General features: G+C 31.7%; 1 protein-coding gene across 3 annotated transcripts in view; it reads left to right on the top strand.

Annotated features, from left to right (window-relative positions):
* Positions 1 to 18,906, top strand: part of LOC131853860 (angiogenic factor with G patch and FHA domains 1-like) — a 32,690-nt gene extending 13,784 nt beyond the window's left edge. For all 3 annotated transcript variants that reach the window (XM_059204929.1, XM_059204927.1, XM_059204928.1), the window contains one exon: positions 18,372 to 18,906. In XM_059204929.1, coding sequence (XP_059060912.1) covers positions 18,372 to 18,548 — 177 coding nt within the window. In that variant the 3' untranslated portion in view covers positions 18,549 to 18,906. The remainder of the gene's footprint in view (positions 1 to 18,371) is intronic.
* Positions 18,907 to 21,905: the final 2,999 nt, after the last annotated feature.

A 21,905-nucleotide genomic window follows, 5' to 3' on the forward strand; every position in this document is an offset into this window, starting at 1 on the left:
ATTTTTAATAATAATTGTCATAAATCTAAATTATTTTATGCTAATAAATCGAAAAATATACAATTTATGCAACAATAGTTTTATGTCATTATCCAGAGAGAATACAAGTGAATGGACAAACGATCATCCGTGTTTGCTTTTAATGTTTTGCGTGCCATATATTGTCTCACAATAAGACGATGGCGCAAGTGCCTTCTCTAAAACGGCTTCAATTTTTATGAGTTCTTCAAGAATAATACAGGAAAGTCTTCGGCTATACTTCCACGGTTTTCTTTTCTATATTTTCATTTGTCAATTTTGGGTGGGTAATGTCTGATTACGACTAATTGAATTGATCATTATTTTTGGTAATAATTGTCATATGCTAATAAATAGTAAATATAAATTTTATATAATAAAAACTACTCTTATGTCATTATCCAGGGCGAAATTAAGTGAATACGTTGTATGAACAAACCACCGGCCGTGTTTCCTCTTAATGTTTTGCATGCCATATATTATCTCACAATAAGACGCTGGCGCAACACGTAGGCGGGCATTATGTATCATTACCGTGTTTACGAACAAATTGAACGTAATTTATCTGCGATAGTGCATGTTTATTGATTTTAATTCGCTACCAGTACATACTAGTCTCGCTATGGTACTCGTACCACCTGCTATTAACAGTATCTACTTGTAGTGAAATAAACATAGTGTGCGTTTAATTTGTAACGTTCTATTTATTTGTAGTTGAACGGTCGGGACCGTTAAAGTCAGTGTTTTAATTAATACAGAGAGTGAAATATTTTATTTATATTTCTCCGCTTTTTCTTGACAATCGTCTTGTGGTCTTTCTTCTCTTTTAATTCTCATCTATTTATTTCCGTCTCAATATTTTATAAATCAGTAGATATAGTACTGGTCCAAGACACCATAATAGTAAAATAGGTATATAGGTGTATAGGTACCTATCATTAGTAATACCATAACGTCGGAATTGTTATTTTTTACTTGAAACAAGTAATATTTACTGAATGTTGAAATATAACAAAACAATTCGTGTTTTTTTTTTTAATTTTTCGCTATATTTCGATTATATTTATTCTTCATGATTCAAATTACATCTATGACTAACTAGCTATAAGATTGATATAAGTGTATATAATAGACTGCCACTTTTGATGCAAAATAAAGCATTGGGGATATAAAATACAAATACCATTACAAATATATGCAATCTCTTAAACCAAGTATACGCTTCGTTATATTATAACTTATTACACATATTTAAATAACGCAATGCACGTTTCGGTATTACTACGAGTGCTGTATCAATATACAGTAGATTTGTGTCCAACACTGCAATATTTGACGTCCTAGTATTGTTAAAATGCTCCTTTGAATTTACAGATACTAATATGGCAGGAAAAATCGAATATACATTACTTACTTATTAGTAGTATATTAGAAAATTAGCTACTCGCCCCGGCTTCGCCCGGGTGTATATGCAATATATGCATAAACGTTCCTCTCGAGTCTATCTATCTCGACTCCAATAAAAAAAAATCCGTTCCGTAGTTTTAAAGATTTAAGCATACATAGGGACAGACAGCAACAGCGACTTTGTTTTATACTATGTAATGATTAGCAAATAGGCAACCCTAAATTCATCCATCAATAAAGTTGTACTTTAACTGCAATATAAACTTGAAGAAATGAATAAAAATATACTCTTCAAAGGGGTCTTAAAAATCATATAACAAAAACAAGGAGTTAGGAATGATTGTATTATTTATTACTCATATCCACTTATCCTACTTTGTCTTTAGGGCCTTCACTTTGTTAACAGTTTTACAATCTGGATGGTTTACATTATTTCTGCATAATGTGTTAGTGCGCGACACGAGTGTTGTGCAAATATACTTGACAGTACACACAACAAATACGTTGCCACGTCAATACTTATTAACAATGTCCTGTATGTGCTGTAAAACTGCATCTCCTTCAAACTATATGTTGAGCAAACGCAGATATTAATTGCAGATTTGGCCAATGTTTGTGATCTAAACGTATTCTAAAAACAAAATTGTCAAGCTTGCAAGCGTTACTTTGTAAGTTTTGTGGCGGTTGAAGGGTGGGATTTTGCAGTGTAATTATAATTTGATAAAGTAATTAAAGAGGCATGATATCTTGGTCTACCGAAATGGCAAAGCATTAAGGGTGCCACGTCCCATGGTGGAGTGGTATGCGTAATGCGTGTTTGTAGGTGACGGATGCCACTGGTCTTCAGGTCGCTGTCAACTTGTTTGCCATTCTAATTACATAAACTTAACTAAATAAAATAAATAACTAAAAGTATAATTCTTCGCAAATTAGTTGCATGGCAATTTCTAGTTTTAAAGCGAATGCCCATAGAAGAATGTTTTCAATTCAATGTTATTGTTTTGTATTTGTACGTTACTCGATATCTGCACTAAAATTAAACGTGTTACATTGCTTATTTTTGTTAACGAAAGGTTTACACGTGTGTTGCGATATAAATCCTATTAGGATTAGCAGTGGGTTATTTTATTGTTTCTTCAGTTTACTCGTACAATATACGAACTCGGAACTACATTGCCCAATGAAAAATACTCGTACTTACCTACAATCCGATTATAGTATGCACGTACTTACAGAAACACTTTTTATTTATAGTAGAAGTCTTTATTAGCTAAATGTCAGATTAGTCCTTTTCAGTTAGTGCGTCGGTTGCAATGCAACAATGTGGCAATAATAAGTTGCTCGTGGGTTAAAATGTTATAGATAACTACGTATTTGTAGTCAAGACGGATAAACAAACTAATAAACTTATATTTTCATTGACCATTTTAAAAATAGCATTTACCTACAACCTACGTTTTATATATATTATTTATAAGTCTTTTTATTATTGGCTATTTAATGAATGCACTATTTATTGCTTTTTGATATGCATATTTTCTTAAATGAATGCAAATTTTACACTCTTAATTATATATTTTTTTATATAATGGACTAATTTATAACATCTTACAAAAGTACCCTCACGAACGTTATCCCAGGTAGGGTACTCACAGACACTGTAAATTGGCGACGTCATGTTGAATCCATCCAATATGGCAGGCAGCAAGCCTATCGCTGTCTCTCGGTTTAATGTTTATTTGTTATGTGTGTATCTTTTACCAGAGAATCAGTCGAAAGTCTAAATTAAGACACAAATTTTTTGGTGCCGGTCAGATTTGAATACACGACGTTTTATTTCTATATTGGGGTGGTAAACGACTGAAGCACTACGCTCTTATTTTCATAGTAAATGGTTCAATAATATAGAATTTATAGATAGAGATATAGATATCTAATTGATCTTCCAACTGGGGAAACACGGAAGGTAAATGTTTGTATGGAAATAATTATACTTATATTTAACTGCTTCAGGCATGCGAATTTACTCAAACTCGCCAATGATTTAAATACGCTCAAATTTGAATTACGCATAATATAATTTGCTATTTATATACACATGTATATAATTATATTTTTTACGTTTTGTATTGTGGATCGTATAATATGTAAAGTCATCTATTTCCTATTTGATGTCCTGTTCTGTATCCTGGACAACCTTTTTGTAATATGTAATTAAATATAGTTTTTATTGTTATAATCTCATAATAATAACGAAGTCAGCAGAATTACAATATTGAAATCAAATGAAATTACCAGACGACTTCGATGTGACATTGTAGTATCAGATACTTTCTTCTTCACCAGTGGATTGCATCTCTAGTAAAGTTGCATTATTCCCCAATAAAAAAAATGTCGCCATATAACGCCATAACACATCAATATGAAATTAGCCATACATATATCTACGTAGCATAGGGATGTATAAATGCATAGACTACTTTTATCCCAAGAAATCGTCACGCGGACGAAATTATGGGCACAAAGTTGTTATACAACAATAATATTCGCTGTAACCTCTAGCAAACGTCCCTTTTTTTTGAGATAACTCATATCCTGTGACTTCAATATCATTTCTCTTCATGTTCATTAAATACGTTCAGGCATTTAGTCGTGATATTACAAATATACAGACAGTTTCGCATTTATATTATTAAAATGGAAAGGCATTCCATTGTAATTAGTCACTACCAATATTTAAAGTTAACTTCTATAAAAAGAATAAGACCATTTTATTAAAAAAAATGTGATATATTATATGGCATTAGTAGGTGTATAAACGTCTTCATAAATATTGCAATATCTCAGAACGGTAGCTGGAATTAAATCAATAGATAATTTATATCGATATCCAGACCACATTCCAATTTATTTGGTCAATTAGTCACATATTAATAATGCAGTGACACCTCAATTTGTTTCCAATGAAAAACTATTCGTGTTGTATCAGATATATGTATTAAGAAATGCGTCACTGCCCACCGCCAGTAGCCGGTGACGGCGCAAAATGTTTTTTATTATATTTATATATAAGGTTCGGAATTCGGAATAGTTAATTTATTTCTTATTCTGTTTGTATTTCGTTCGTGAGTGGGTTAGTGTTTTGCGAATTTTGCTCTGTACTAAATAAATTTTATTAATTAAAATGGCAAACAAGCTGACGTAGCATAGTAGGTGGTAGCTGTCGCCTATGTACATACATAAACAGCAAAACGGATATCGCGTTGTCATGTGCGCCTGTGTTACCACTCAGGCGTTACCATATCAGAGGATTAAGATGTCATAACTCTAATACTGTAGTGTCACTGCCGTATCTCACCTAACTACTGAAATACAGCTTACAAAGCAAGCTACTTGACAGCTGCAATATGTGAGACTGACCTACGCACACAACTTTTTACAGTGTATCTCGATAATGTTTGTTTTTGTAATTTTGAAAAAATAAACATTAAGAACTATTTTAAAATATATATACAATACCTAGTTTATACTTGAATAATGTTTATCATCACGTGAAGACCTCCGAGTTGAATTACTGCAAAATTATTGTATCATGTAGCTCTAAATACATGGTATATTGGTGTTTTGCTAATCTTGGTGTATACTAAAGAAATCTTAGTCATATTTCACAATAGTCTAGTCTAGGATATTTTGTAAGTTTAAAAGACTTCACTATATAAATAAATTATCATGTAAAGAAAATAAAATCTTTTTTAATCTGTCAGGAACCCTACATGTGCGAGTCCGATGCACACTTGACCGGTTTTACTTTTTAATTAAAATGTTGTCGTATACTTTATGCGATCGAGTAACGGTATTAACGCGCATCATATAATTGTAACTGTACCGTCAAGGTTATTTGGAACATTGTAAAATTTTATTACGATCGATTGAAACCGACCTGTGTAATCTTTTGACAAATTAAAAAAAAACTGTTTTTTTGCAGTACCTATATAAATAGGTATTGCAAAATTCTCGGTTGAACGTATTCTGCATGTTGTGTGTTAAACATTCGCATAAAATTAACTGGAGAAATTAATATGATTATGATGAATCAAATATGAATGAACATAAGGCATAAGCTAAAAGAAGTTGAAAAGTAAACCTTCCAAAGAAGACTTTTTAATACTATATAATTATGAAAATTTTTAATACTATCAACTACACTTTTATTAATAAAACTCAATAATCAAATACGGCGTAATAGTACCGACAAATAGCGTCATATAGATGCTTAAAACTGTAAATAAATGTGGTCATTTGATTAGAAGGAAAGATTAGACTTTTTGTCTATTTGCATTGAATAGTCACGGAAACTACTGGACAGATTTAAAAACATACTATATACATTAACGATTACAATCCTACATTATCCATTGGAGCTGAACATAGACGATATAATATTGTCAAAAACTTTAGGAATCCGTATGAAAACTTCGATATTGAAACCTAACGTGTGAAAAATAACCAAAAATGCCTTAGGTCACGTACGCTGCGAAAATTATTTACAATAGACCAAAGTGATATATTATAGTTTTCAAGAGGACAACAATGTCTATAAAAAAGTCCGAGATACCGTACATCTGACTGTTATAGTTATGTCATAATAATTTCTTTTTCGTATACTGTTAAATTACTATAATTACTGTTTTCTAGTTTGTTTCATAGTTACACCACAAACTAGGACACATTATTTATACCTTTACAATTTTATAGATAGTTATTGTAGACAAGGGCATTTAACAAAAATGTAGACTTACAAAGCCAGGGCGGACCGTTGGTTATTAATATTTTAATTTATATAGCAATATCTTTTCTCTTTACAATTCAATCCCTGTAATACGTTTGATTCCGCATCTACGTAAATTTTAAGGCGCCGTGGTGGAGCTGAAATAATTTTCATGGGTAGTAAATGTGAAATGCTGAATTATGTCAATAAACAATGTTAATGATGCCCCTACATTAAAAATGGATATATGAGTTATGTTTTGAACACGTTTGGAATGTGATATTATTTGTTTTTGCAAAATAAAACCCGCTGCAACCCACGCTGACAATAAACTTTATTTGGACTTTGGTACAAAAAGCAGACCTAAAATCCGGTCAAAAAGGTTTGTAGGTACTCTTACTTAAAGTACCAAAAAGAAAGAAAATATTTTTTTACATGAAAAGACATACTTTGTATAAAGGATAGCATTAATCTCAAATACAAAGAAAAATATTTGTATACCCTAATACTTAAAAACAATACAAATTTTTGTATGTGTGATAATAGCGATTCAGGATATTATTATATTTGTAGGGGTTTTGTTCCTACACTTTTTGGTAATGATAATTGTTAGTGTTATTGATAATCTACGGGGATGATAAATAACAGATACGTCCCGTAGTGAGCGCTTGATGTTATACACTGATTTATTGTATAGCAATATATGTATATTGAAATGATATATGATATATTATTATTATGGTACGGTGTTCCGTACAATATTTCTTATAAAAATTTAGAAGATATGTTAGTGCTGTAGGTACATATGTACTATGGTAGGTATAGGGTGGTATGGTTTAAATAACAACCATTGTAATATATAGCAAGGAAATGTAATAGTGTGAATATTAATAGAGTATCATATAATTGCGGTAAAACCGTACAACAATGTTGCCGTGGTTTTGACTTAGCGCGCCACCGCAAGAATAATTCTATGCGCAAGCTAAATGAATCGTAACTAAATATCAACACCTACAGAGGTGAATGTAAAAATTTACCTCACACGCCTATTTTAAATACTGCTTCCTTCAGTAGTCCAAGAGAGAGTATAATGTTTTATATTATGTGGAATAAAATAAAAGAAAATGTTACAGTGCGATATAAAAAATAGGCATCTCTTTGCAAAAACTGTAGTTGACGATTACTAAATCCTGGAGATGAGAAAAGATTCACTCTTCCGTAGAGTCATTCCTGTTAAGTGAATTGCCAAACTAATTTACCGAGATGCAGATACTTCTGGATCTAAAATAATGTCATTCTCTGTACAAAATTATAAGTGTACCTATGCCAAATTTCATGATTATTTGACCCTTAAAGTGCCTAAACAGTACATACTAGGTATCGCTTCAGAACATTGCATATTAATGTAAACTGGTGAATAATTAGTTTTAAGCCTAGCGCTCGTCTGAATAGCAGTAAGTATAAAGCTTAAGCAACAATGTGGCCGTATAAACGCGAACATGGCGTTTTGCAAATCACCCGTCCGCCCACAGTCGCGGAAATCTCGGGATAACCTTTAAAATATATGAGATACATTGCACGAAAGTCGCCTTTGGCCCTTCCCTGCGCTCGTATTAAGTGCGATTCCAATGCTCAATTCCACTTTGTATCTGTCACCAATGAGATGTTATTTAGAAATTGGTCCTGTTTTGTTATATTTACTCGTATATAATGATTCATCTGTGCTTTATCCTGTTGAAATATTGCGAATATAGAGTTTAATAAGAAATGCTTGGTTAGGTATTAGGACTTTTATTTTTCAATGAACTTATTCAAAACTGCTGAATGCAGCTGAATTGATTTTAATGAAATTTGTTATCCTCAAAGTTGATCTTACCTCGCTAGGGCCCGGTCGCTTGCTAGGGCTAGGAATATTATAATTGTGACTTAGTTATGGTTTGACGCTTTAATGACTCGCTATATTTTTTTGCAACAACCCTATCGACAGCGAGAAAAATTACCAAAATCTATGCAAAATTGACAAGAAAATCGGGAAACATACAACAAACAGTCGATTTCAGAATCTTTTTTAAGTTGGTTGTAAATATGTTAATAAAAACGTGAATGAACGCCCGCCATCAGAAAGTGCACGGCGATCCGTCTCCGCCATGCCAGACAATGCAAATAACTTAGCGCGCCGCGCCAGTCGCAGGGTCGCCATTCGCCTGCACAGTCTAACCACACTATAACAGGGACCTAAGTCTATTTACGGTGTTTTAATTAATAGATCTTTTTTTATCTTTAATGCGAAACAGACTTAATGGTACCATGCAGGATTCGTTGCGGGATCATTGCTAAGGAAACGTCTGGATATATCACACATTATATGCAGTAACATTCCAAAAACATACATAGAACTAATGGATATCAACAATGCAAATAAAAATTCAATACTTATCTCTAGAGGCCACATAAATGCACATAAATTTACCTTTCTAACTTATTATATATAAATTTAACTTTCTTTGGTAAATTTTTAAGTTTTGTTGTAATTATTGTAAAACTATCTTCACCACTTTTATCTAAATATATTTCCATTTTTTAAAATCGTAACTAACAGTCGGATTTTTTTTTTTTGACACTATTTTGTCTAATTATAACCAAGTTTTTGTATATGCAAAGCCGGACTAACAAGTCAGACATGGCCGTATATGCCTTATAAATAAAATTATACAATTACGTAACTTTCCTTATATAAAGAATGAAAATTCCACATTCAACATACAATCAACAAGAATAGTCTGAAAAGTTGAAAAGAAATGAAACCAAAGTACATTGTGTGTGCTCATATAGCATTCACCTTTGTGCATGCACCGTAAAACCAAAACATTATCGTGCCTCATTATTGCTTTAGTACTTGTGTATTTTGCATTTTTAAATGCGATATGCTACGTAGTGGAGACCATTCGGTTGGTTTTTAGGCATCATAAGGTAATGAAGGTCGCAATAGCGACACTATGAAACGAGCTAAATGTAGGCCTGGTCAATTTAAATCGAAAGTTTACGGCTATCTTTATCGAGGTGATTCCGCGCCCAAGTGTTTAACACAGCGATATATACCACTTAAAAGGACAACTGAAGTCGTTTCGGGTTTATCTAGCTTTTTATTGTTTTGACAGGACGTTTTTTATGTGCTGACTTACAGTAAATTTTCTTTTGTACTATCGTCTAAAGTCTAAATGTTGTGTACGTCTGTCTGGTCTTGAATCGTATGTTTGTTAATACGGCGCGCGGCGCTGCAATCAGTGGATACACAGAATATTTGCATGTCCGTCAGTCGGTGCATGCACGTTTATGTGCAAGCCAGTGGTCGTAAACCGATATAAGCAGAGAACGTGCAATTCGTATGCAGATGTGGAAACACGCGACCTGCACCAAGAGTTTCTGTTTTAACTTTTAACACTATTAAGACCATTTTCGAGAATTGTTTACTTGTAATAATTTTAAAGTTTTATAAGAAAATTATTATATACCGCAATATGGTCGTAGGTAAGCTTTATTTAGTGTCCAATTACTCTTTTTTTTAATTGTTTGCTCTTCGTATGTGTTTATGAGCAAGCATCAAGCATTTTGATCATTTCATTATCTTAGGGGATATTTATACAATATTATTGACACATCTGAGTGATTGTTATTATTGTGTACTAGGTATCTATAGCGACCTAAAGAAAACAAAGGTATATTATTCGACAATCAAGCATAAATTTGTTTGTGCCAAGAATGACTAGGAGAACTTACCCCAAATGAAATAGGAAGAGGGGAGTCAGACACACTTGTTGCCAATAATAGTTTAAGAAAATATCACAACTTTAATAAGGTGTTAGATATCATCTTTCTTCTCTGTCTAATTAGTAACAAAGTGAAAGATATATTCATATAATTTTATACATGTTTATAGTACTGAGATAACATTCAATGTTTTTTATTTTCTCACTCTGACACCTAAAATATTTACGGAGCCCTTATGGCACCATAAATATAGACGAATTCACCGCTAGACCTCAGTGGTCTAGCGGTCTAGCACACCGCTTTACGTCCGATGGTCGCGGGTTCGCTTCCTCTCACGGCACAAACATTTGTATTCATGAGTATGATTGTTTGTGTCGGTCTGGGTGTTTTATATGCATAATATGTATGTATTTACGAAAAAAATTATCAATGTATTTGTATCAGTTATCTAGTACCCATAACACAAGCTTTAGCTAGCTTAACTTGGGTCTAGATGGCGCTGTGTGAATTGTCCTGAGATTATTATTATTATAGTAGGTAAAAATACCCAGTTCATGAAATTAGAAATAAAATTTTAAAACTTATGAATAAATACAATAATCCATCTAGCCTATTTCGTGATATCTCACTTCTGACGCATGTACTGGACTCGTTCATCACGCGATGGCCAGATATTATCTCATCTACGATATTCACAATGCAGAGATGAAATGTGCCTAGCGGCCTACCACCTTTGATATAACATGACAATATACAGCCGTACAGAGCTATACCTATATTTGTAATTTTATCTTATTAATATTATAAAATCGAAAGTTCTGCCTTTCGTTCTACTTTTTGGACCAAGCATTCAGCATTCGGATATACTGATCTTAAAGAAATTTGGCTTGTATCACGAGGATGAACATAGGTTATCTTTTATACACAATTAAGCAAACGGAAGTCGCGGGTAAAAGCTAGTTGTAGTTCGTCTAGTGTTTTTACTATAAGTATTGATGATTGAGTATTTGTTAATCAAGCTTTGATTACGGAACATGATAATAATAGTAATAAATTCTGGTACTTACATAGATCATCTAAATTGAAAAAGGACATTTTCACAATTCATACGTCAATATTAGTCATAGGGGTGTATAATATTTTAGTTGAGACATGGTAATACAATAATTTACAACGAAAACTATAACAAAATAGTATGTCGGCAGGAAAGTTCTTTTTTATTTTCCCAAACAAATAAAAATGCGCCACAGATTCATAATACTGCACGGTGCGCGACCGCAGTAGCTTGACGACCGCGTCATCATAGCTGTATGGTAATACTAAGCATCAGTATTAACACCTTGGCTTTGGGAGGAATAAATGTTGTAAAGGCAAAAGATACTTTTCAGAGTAAAATTTACAAGTATATTACATAAAAGTAACACAGAAGACAAGAGAAATAACGATATACATATGAAAAGCATACAAAGGACACTTCGTTTCTTCATACTTCACACTTCATATAAATAAATACAATCCAAGCGTGTATTTTGAAATACATGTATCGTTTTCATTTATATAATATTAATTAGTGTGTAAATAAGATCAAGTCAAAATAGATTAATTGTACAGTAAGATTTGTATGCAGTATTTATATTTAATAAATTCAGATGTTATTATTGCGTTAGTAATATTAATAAGTTGTCTGATGGCATACTTTATTCATCTTAGGGTATTTGTGAAACGCGGTCACAGGTGGAAGCTGTACTTACTACTTTGCAATACGCAATCTTGTAATTGCAGACGGCAATAATAGTGTCTCAGTACTAAGTAAATAACAGTTTGAAGTAATGAATTCCATAAAATTAATTTACGCAGTATTTATCTATCATTATGTTAGACATGGGCTAAATAAATAGTAAGAAGCAAATATGGTAGGTTATTTAAAAAAAATTACATCTCCACAGAGAATACATAATCTGTATGAGTATAATTTGTTTTACCAAAAGTAAATTACATTTTTGTTTTCATTCTATCAGTACTTAAAAACGTTCTCTATATATGAGAATATGTTAAAACGACTTTTAAAATGTTCTACATATATGTGCTTTTTTTTTTAAACCGATTCACTATTGATTAGACTAATTAAAAAGAATTGACTCTACATTCAACCCAATAGTGTTTTAAATTTCTTGATGTAAAGTTACCTAGTGATTTTGAAAATATCAATTTTAAACTAATTTTCATATATGTTGCCTAGAATGTTATTTCATGCACTTAGTTATTGACCATAAAATTAACACTGACTACAATATGTTGCCTAACAGTGATTGTCAACACCGCAAATCGTAATGTGGTAATTTTAGCCTGCATTTGATTTATGCGCATACACCTGGTGCAGCGCAACCATATAATCTTTATGTCTCATCTAACCGCAGCCTGTGAGGACCTCTTTAATAGTATGATGAAATATACATATATTATAATAATAATATATTTTTCGTTAAATTATAATAGAGCAATGTCGTTAATATAAATGGTACAATTTTTACTAACAAATCCAATACGCGAAGGTATTAAACAGTAAAATGAAATTTCACTTAAAATAGGCAATAAAAAGATGATTGATGAAGGTATTGAGATGATGAACAAATGGGATGTGATACCTATTGAGCTAAAAATAGGCTGATGCGACATCTGCGTCAATACTGCGTTGATTTTGATGATTCTTTTTGAAATATAATTTCAGGTAACAATTATATTTCATTTTATTTACTTATATCCCGTGGAGATATCGAAGTCATGTACGTCGGCAACTCGGTATCAGCGAATCAGCAATGCATATACGAGTACCATGTGACGCTATCTAAAGTGCATCAGGTTATGATGAGTCTGCGCGTGCATTTCAAGTTTTGATCCGCATTCAACAACTGTAATTGCCTCTAATGCCCATATTAAGATACACTATAAGATTGTTGGGAGACTGTAACATTCAGCGTCTGAGAATTTTAATGTTGCACCGTTTTTGGTCGAAATCACATCCCGCAAAATGATTCATAAACGACCAACGGATTGTATAAAATATACATTGAAAGTAAGGATGTTTCTTTATATGTCGGTGTGTTTTGTTTCACGGCTAAATTATGCCATTTGAAAATTTGTAGTAAGGGAGTTCCGATCAGTAGGTATTGAATACAGTTAAGTTATTACTTTGATACGGACCCAATTCTTGGTAGCAACTTTTCTTATGCACACTCAAATTACAAATTTCATTACTTACAGTTGCGTATTAGATACTATATATAAATTATTTACTTGGTTTTTGATGTCTAGAGTATATAATTATATTTATATTTTTTTTATCTGGATAAAACATTTGACAAAGGCCTCATTTTGTAACTACAGAACACCAACTTTTTACTGTGGTTCATTTGAATGTCTTTTTCTAATTATACAGTTCTAGTTATTTTGCCATATATATACATAGTCTTTAATTTTATATATTTATTTCATAACATCTAATAAAATCGTGCCAAGGTGTGAACTGTCTCGTTTTGTCTTTTTGTGTGATGAAATTTTCTCAGAATGTGTTATTAATTGTATAATTGTATTTTATTTATGATTTTTTATACTGATATTATTATTATTAATTTATTTATTAATCATAACAATTGATGTTATCTGCAAATGTACACGCGGGTGAAGTCGTGGTAACCACTAGTATTTAATAATATAATTACACATAGGTATGTCATAGGTACTACTATCGAAATACTAGCATTAAAAAGTCAGCATTTGCGTCATTGGTTTAGTCATAGAAACAAAAGTGTATCGATGCACAGCAAGAGAGCCTTTTTCACATCCCTGGGTATGCGTTTATAAATATCACGTTGTTATATCCGGATATATTTGGCCAATACACAATTTTACTTTGTTAATCATAGACCTATATTTTTGGCAGTTGAAAATTGATCGATCACAGTTCGGAACTTATTTTATTGACTGATTACTTGGAAGTACAACGAACGGCGCAGGTGCTATTAGCCATACTAATTTATTAATAATACATCAAGTGCTTTATTTTTAGTTTGCTAAGCTAATCTTATAATGCTTCCGCATATAGGAGTATGTATTATATATATTATAATTATTATTACAATATTTTATTGTATTTCTGAGAATTTGAAAAGAAAAACATTTATTGTTTCTTTCTTAGATAATAATCCATACATATTTTAGAATACAATATAATAATATAAAAAAGGAATCAATAATTCGCAACAAAAACGCCGTATGTATATACATATGTATACATACAAAAATTTGTACCACAACTTAGCAAACCTAATGTGTAGGAATTTGACTCGATAGCTGAATTTCAGTTTACCCACAGTTATGTTACGGATCTCAACATCTCACTTACAATTTACAATTAAAAATACAAATAATAATAAATAATTTAAATAAAGGATATAATAATCTTAAGTAAATTCCACTTGACCAAAATCTTAACAATTCACCGGCAAGCTATAAATAATTATTAAGAATGTAATAGCCGTCAATATTCTATTGTTTATTTTTTACTTCTTACTCGTCAAGTAACCTATGATGTAGCTAACGATTGAGTACTAATATTATAATAATTGTAATAAAAATACCCTTTTTTTTAAAAAAACCATCATTAGTTGACTGTAGTTTCCGATTACAAACATATTGCATCATTGCATCTTTATACAACGCATTAATTTAAAATAATGAAACTAATAGAGAAAGTTACATTTTTTGGAGTCAGTTAAATAATCTAAAAATTTGGCACTGCAAAGATTATGAGACCGTTACAACGAGACGTTTAGCTAAAAAATACTGATATATGCTGTTTGTTGTATAATCTATAGATAATAATATATTCTTCGGACAGTTTTTTTTTATTGAATTCTATTCCTGTACATATTAATCCTATTTTGTTTCCTCACTTCCTGAAATATTTGATTGTTTCTCATGGTTACCAGCTGGAATATGATATTTATATCATTTATTTTACATTTAATTTTGCATAACAATTAAATGTAAAAAAAGCTTGAATGTCTATTTTCTGGTACATTAAAGTAAATTGATCACAGAATATAACTTATAGGGTTTGCACAAAATTATTCGTGATCATACTATGAATTCGGTCGAAGACACTCTAGTTATGCGGCATTGAGCACGCCAATTTAGGAGTTGTTTTCATCTATGCCAGTGGTCTCCCATATCGTTACGTCGTCTACACCAAGAGTTCTCAAAGTTATTGTCTTATCTATTTCTATTAATTTAGTAAGTGTGCTTACATTTCTAGAAATAAATATCACAATGTATTTACTAAAATATTAATACGTGAAATAAAAATTTGTACCCATTATCACAAAAAAAATACAGGAGCAGATGAGTATAAAATTAGACAGTTTTAATTTATATGAAGAAAGCTAATATTTCTTTAATAATGGTACTTAGAAATACATTAAATTGATAAAAAAATAATACACATGCTATGCTATTGACACACAAAGGCATACATTTATTCTTTCACACTAGAACCTTAAACTCTAAATTTATTATATGGTCGAATATTGACCACTAGTGTAAATTATCCTGCATATCGCTTACAGAATGTAAGTTGTAAGTGCTTGAGCACTTCGGTTCGTTGTTGAGTCCTTTAGTTCGTTATTATAATGATAAATGTTAATGATGATGTATAGGGATGATGAGTAATAAATAAAAGATACGTGCGTTTGTGAGTATTCATTTCATACTTATTTGTTGTTTTTCAGTAAAAAAATATACAAATACGAATTTAAAAAATGCTACAAATTATGTATGGAGAACGTGCGGTTAAATTGTTGTATAAATAAACTAGCTGATCTGCGCAACTTCGTCTGCATCACATTTATCATTATATTTCGCCAAATTTACATTATACCCTATGTGTTACTTTAATGTGTGAGCTATATTACTGTAAATGTTCATCAAAATCCGTTCAGTTGTTTTTGCGTAACAAACATCCATCCAACCATAACAAACTTTCGCGTTTGTAATATTAGTAAGATTATATTGACATACAATATCGTATGGTTTTTCGTGAATTACAAGTAAGTGTCGACTCCTAGTGAAAATTTTAACATCATTATTTTATGTCTTGTCGCCGTACGCTGTGCCTGTCGGTAGGGGATTGCCATTGATAAGTCTTTTTTCCACACCGATTAAACGAATTCAAATTTCACTTCGGGTCGTCCGCTGCTCGTTGCGGACCGCAGGGACGAAAAAAAAAAACGAATTACATGAGTTATGCGTTTGATGTTTAGTTTATGTTTCATTATATTATAAACTCTTATAGTGTTAAATAGTAGACATCATCACTCATATTATAAAAATAAGCAGATTCCAAAACTAACAGCGCCTACATTATTATGTAGCCGCCGTTAGCGGTGGTTACCAGTTCTTACTGCTAACCGCCGGTTTTAATATGAACAATATACATCCGGAATTCACTGTTAACTCATGGATAATAACAAAAGTTAGGAATTCTTTAGAAGCATTGTGGTAGATATATATCAGTTGATTTTCTTCCAAAGTAGTAATAACATAATATTTATATATAATATAATAAGTGAAACTTGTGGCGTAGAATTGTTTGGTTATTATTATTACTGCTTACTGTTTTTGTAATGTTTAGTGCACTGAAAGTAAATATAATAAAACGTTTGTCTATCTATCACGTATATAACGTCACTAATGTACTACAAACTTTTTCGCGTGTGACACGTACTACTTAGTCCTCACAGGTTAGTAAAACTTTGACAATCTCTGGTCTGTGCCATAGTTGATGCGTGCAGCAGGAAATCTGGACTTCCGCTGTCTAGGATGTTAACCTGGCTAGACAATGAATCGCTAATAACACATTGTCTGTCTGTCGTTATAAAAGTAATGGGTGCGTAGTTATCAATTATTTATGGTCTACTGAATCGTTGCACTTTTTTCTCCAGTCTACGTAACACATACTAATAACATTACCGAGTAACTTATTTGAATTCTGATGTTTTTCATTTATCGCAATTGTTTAATGCAATTTCTACGTTAAAAGATAAGTAAGTGAGAATATTGTTATTTCGAAATTTCGATTTTCTGAAAAAAACTTGATGGGATTAAAATTTCAAAACTCAGTGTTGATTTTTTTGATAGACTCGGTGGTTTAGCACGCAGCATTCAAATAGTTCGATTATCTGACAATACAAACAAACATAATGCAAAATATATGCATGCAGTTGTATAGCTCTATGTTTTGTTCTATGTATATTACGAGTATGTATATATTTACAAACTCTGCTTAATTTGACCAGATGGCACTATGACAATTGTCCTGAGTTGTCATTATTTCATTTATTAAGGTTCATTAAGTCTAAAATCAATATTTGCAATTTAAGTACCACTTAAATATTTTCAGTGAATAAATTTACAACTTCACCGCCTGATTACATTGTTAATTGTAGTGTAAGTGTGGTGGAAAACTTATTTTAAATTAATAAATAAATTATCTTAAATTCCACAAACGAGGTACAGGTAAATTTAATAATGTAAATAAATGTACGATCAACACATTTCTGCATTTATATGTATGTATGTAGTTTGTTGCACCAAGAATAGTCAATGTTTTCTGACATTCAATCTCATTATATACGTGTACTATTAAAAGTATGGTCCATATATCCAATACAGAAAAAATCCTTCTACCAAGCGTTGTTATTTTAAGCCGTACTTCGTACTTGTAAAAACATATTTGAAACATACTGAATGTTTCAAATACGTATATTTATGAATCTGACTGTACAGTACCCCAATAACATAAAACTTCATATAGATCTGTTACCGATTCAAAGCTGTGCAGGAGAGAATTCATCGAATTTATTACATTTTGCATATATAAATTTCAGTCTGTGGAATATCCTCAGCATTCAAAAAGCTGTAATTCGGTCTGTTTGTTTTCATTCACATTGAGACGTCCCGGCGGTTTCGGTTGAAGTTTTGCAGAAGCAAATCAAGAAAGCCAAAGAGAAAATTAATTTATTGACTTTGGTATACATTATTTATTTATCTCAAAGTAAGCGAGATTGAAAGTTGCCCATTATGCTCACACAAGAACGTACAATAAGAGGTTCTCTATAGTTTACTTTTAGTGATAAGGCCGTCCTTTTGTTGAAGCATATACTTACAAAGTTTTATTATGTGCATATTTTATAGCAAATAGTGCATAACAGTGTTATACTATTTCTATTACAAGTTAATTATATTATTCGCTTCCAGCGGGTAGATATAACGAAAATGAAATGCTGTTTAACTTAAATTTCTTTTTGTAAACGAATATTATTATGAGAATTGAATCTTTTGACTTTTGTTTCAGGTGCCCTTAATAAGCAACGAAGGCAAGGTGGGTCTCGGAGCAGCCTCGACGACGCCGTGTGTGCCTCCTAAGAAAGTCAACCGACTGGGATCAGCGACATTGCGACTGGCGAACAGGAGCAAAATGTTAAAACCACCAGCTAAAGCTTTTCAAGCTGAAGATGAGGATTCTGAATAACTATTCCATACTCCTATATTATAAATGCGTTTGTGTGTCTGTCTGTTATATCGACTAAACGTCAGAACGGTACTCAATGTAATAATGTTGTAATTCTAGAACGAATATAGACTATATCTTATTTAAAGAACTTAATCTGAAAGGTGTCATGTAAGATATGAAAGTTTATGCATAGTAAGTTACAGAAAAGTCCTAGAAATTACTGTAAAACAGTGTAGGGATGTGGGATTTATTATGCCTAACAACTATATTTTAGTTACTTAGTCGAAACTTGTAAATAGTTAAATTTTAAATTTGCTCTATAAATTATGAAATTAATGTTTAATTATTATTATATAAAAATATATGCTAAGATTTTTTTGCTGTTTTTCATTTAACTCCGCTATTTTTCCATAATATCTTTTCAAAAGCATTCAAAAGTTATGAAGTATATGAAGATATCAAATTTACGCAGTAAATATCGGAAGCAAACTTTCAAATATATGATTTATGTAAATGAAAATAATCTGAAAAAAATTTATACCAGAATAGACTTCACCTATTTCAGCCGCTTGCTATGTAAATTGTATTTACATTGTCGATATGGCAGTGAAATAACAAGATAAGAGACATGACATCTTAGTCAGAGGACTGAGTAAGATGTCATGTCTCTTATGTTGTTCCAGAGGGAACAACAACGCAGTTGTATAACTGGTGTCACATGATAACTTAACGTGTATATAGGTGACGGTTACCGTCAGGTGGAACGGTGATGTGTTTACCATTCATTGAAAAATTCATTCACAATTAAAGTGGTTACTTAGAAAAGATTTCAATAACTTTACAAGCATCCCGCTTATTAAGTAAACTACACACAACTCCACCATATATTTTCACAAATTGTAACACCAGCGTAATAACTCAACATTAACGTCGCCATTAACTGAAAAGCAACAATTAATGCAACCTCGACTTGTGGAATTAGAGTAAATGACACACAATACCTGGTGTCCATTACGTTTCCTAGAAATAGCTATTAAAGGGGTCCACTGGCGGAACATCTATTCCGCCTCCCGTATGTTCACTTTGTAGTATAGCTGCCAGGGTTTACACAGTACTGATCTGATGCAGTTGTTTAATATCCGAAGTAAATCAATATATTGAACTGATTTAAACTACCAAACAGCTTGATTTGTTAGCTGTGTTGCGGTTGAAATTACACTGTACTGAGGTATTACAGAGGAGTACTCTGTAAAGGCAACACATGGCGTGATGTCAATTGTGCTCTATCTAAACAACTGAATAATTTTTTCATTCAAACATTTGAATTAGAATTAGTATTATTGCATATTGATTAATTTTTATTTATTATAATTAATGCAAATAATAAAAAAATCTGAAATTCCTTTATAAATACCGGTAAAATAGCGTGACTATTAAAATTATACTTGCCGACATTTCATTAAACTTCGCTAGGAACTAGTGTCTGCAGTGAGAATTAAACTGGGATGTAGTTTAGACTTCGCGTGTCGCTGATGTCACAGAATATGCATATTCAATAGAATAGAAACTTCTTGTATTAGGATGTGATTAGTATACCGTAATATTACTATAAACTTTTCGTTTTATATACCTGGTTGTTTCGATGTGCGTCTTTTTATCGTGCAGTTTCTCCGACCATTTTATAATATACGGAAATTGTATAAAGCTTCACGCATAGCTTTTGTCTATCTCTATCCAATAGTATCTAGATAAAGTAAGGTAGATAAGGAGATAGAAATAAATACAAGAGTGATATTTCTTTCTACTATGAGTAACATTCACCAACAAAATGTTTTTTTGGAGATCTTAATAACGGAGTACCTACTATGAATTCCATGCAACTGAGAGCACAAATTAGAACAAAGGCTTATTATATTTATATATGACAGCATTTTTTTTATATAATTGGGATTGAGATATAACACCGCAGACGGCATACCTGATGGAAAGGCAAATGAGTACAAGATAAGCAGGTGTAAGTGTCTCGTTTAGGTATAAATGTAAAAAAATATAAGAAATTGGTCTAAAATTTGCATAAGCTAATATTAAATAGTTTAAATAATAACATCGCTTTCAGCTAAAATTATAAAATAACAATTCTTTAGTTTTGTACTGTACGAATAGGTTCATCTTATGTAGATATCAACTACATATTATGCCATTGCCATATTTTTTACACGATATCTACGTGTTTTAAGTCGCAATAACATATTTTAAGGACTTTATATCTTCAAGCACTGCCTGTCCTTTCTGTTGTTTTGTACTCTGCGCCGGTATCGCGAACTGTACCTAACCAACAACATGCACTTTCTGCCACCATGTGATTATGGCGGCGGAAACGAAACGGGCAGCTTTCAATTGTGGTATGTGATCACGCACACCGCAAAAAGCTAATGTCCATCGACGTCGCAATCGGTGACGAGTTTTGAAATGACAGGATGCCGGATGACTTGGAATACCGAATTGGCGGAATCTAGATTAATAGAGGTGGTACTCAGATTACATTACTATCTATTTATCTACGTATTATATTAGTATCTATTTGTAAATTAGATTAAATCTTATTAATATCAGAAATCTTAAAATATGTAAAGAGACTTGGACTTGTTACTAAATCGCTCTTATATTTTCGGGCAGATATAAATAAAATTTGGCATAGAAATCTGACATCAATACAATAACATTTTATTATAATCCACCTGTGAATTTGGAGAGAATATCTGTACCTATTAATTTTTAATATTTACCTATTAATATAAAGTATTGAAGAAGTTTCGCATCTTAGTTAAAGTATTTTGGAATTTAATATAATTTTAATGACTTCGTTACTCTAGCGTTTTAGCATACTGCCTTACCGGTGCTCACGGGTTTGATTTTCGCCCGATACAACGATTTGTATTCATAAATAAGATTGATTATACAGGTTTAAGTGGTTTCTAAATACAAGTTGAAAAATACTTATTAGTTGTTTAAAAGTATATAGCTGTACCCAAGTCTAGTTCTGGGTTATTATTACGTAAAAATATAGTAGACTAAAAAAGACAAAATATTGGGAACATTCGTACATAAACAAAACCATAAAATATGTTGGAACGTTGCATAAAAACTAGGATGAATACGTAGTTCTAAAAGCCCGCACATAATTACCTAGATAGAACTTGTTTACCTATAAGTTGCATTAACATTTCGTTGTACGGTAGGTATTTTCTTTCTTTGTATCTATGTCATGCTTTAATAATAATCTTATTTCGAAACCCTTATTCAGAAACCTACTTGACTACGTATCCCTTAATAGCATTATCTACTTCATGTTAAATAACTATATTTATTCGTTCA

This window comes from Achroia grisella, unplaced genomic scaffold (genome assembly GCF_030625045.1).
Source record: "Achroia grisella isolate CSIRO2021 unplaced genomic scaffold, CSIRO_AGI_Agris_v1 utg906, whole genome shotgun sequence".
Lineage (NCBI taxonomy): Eukaryota > Metazoa > Arthropoda > Insecta > Lepidoptera > Pyralidae > Achroia > Achroia grisella.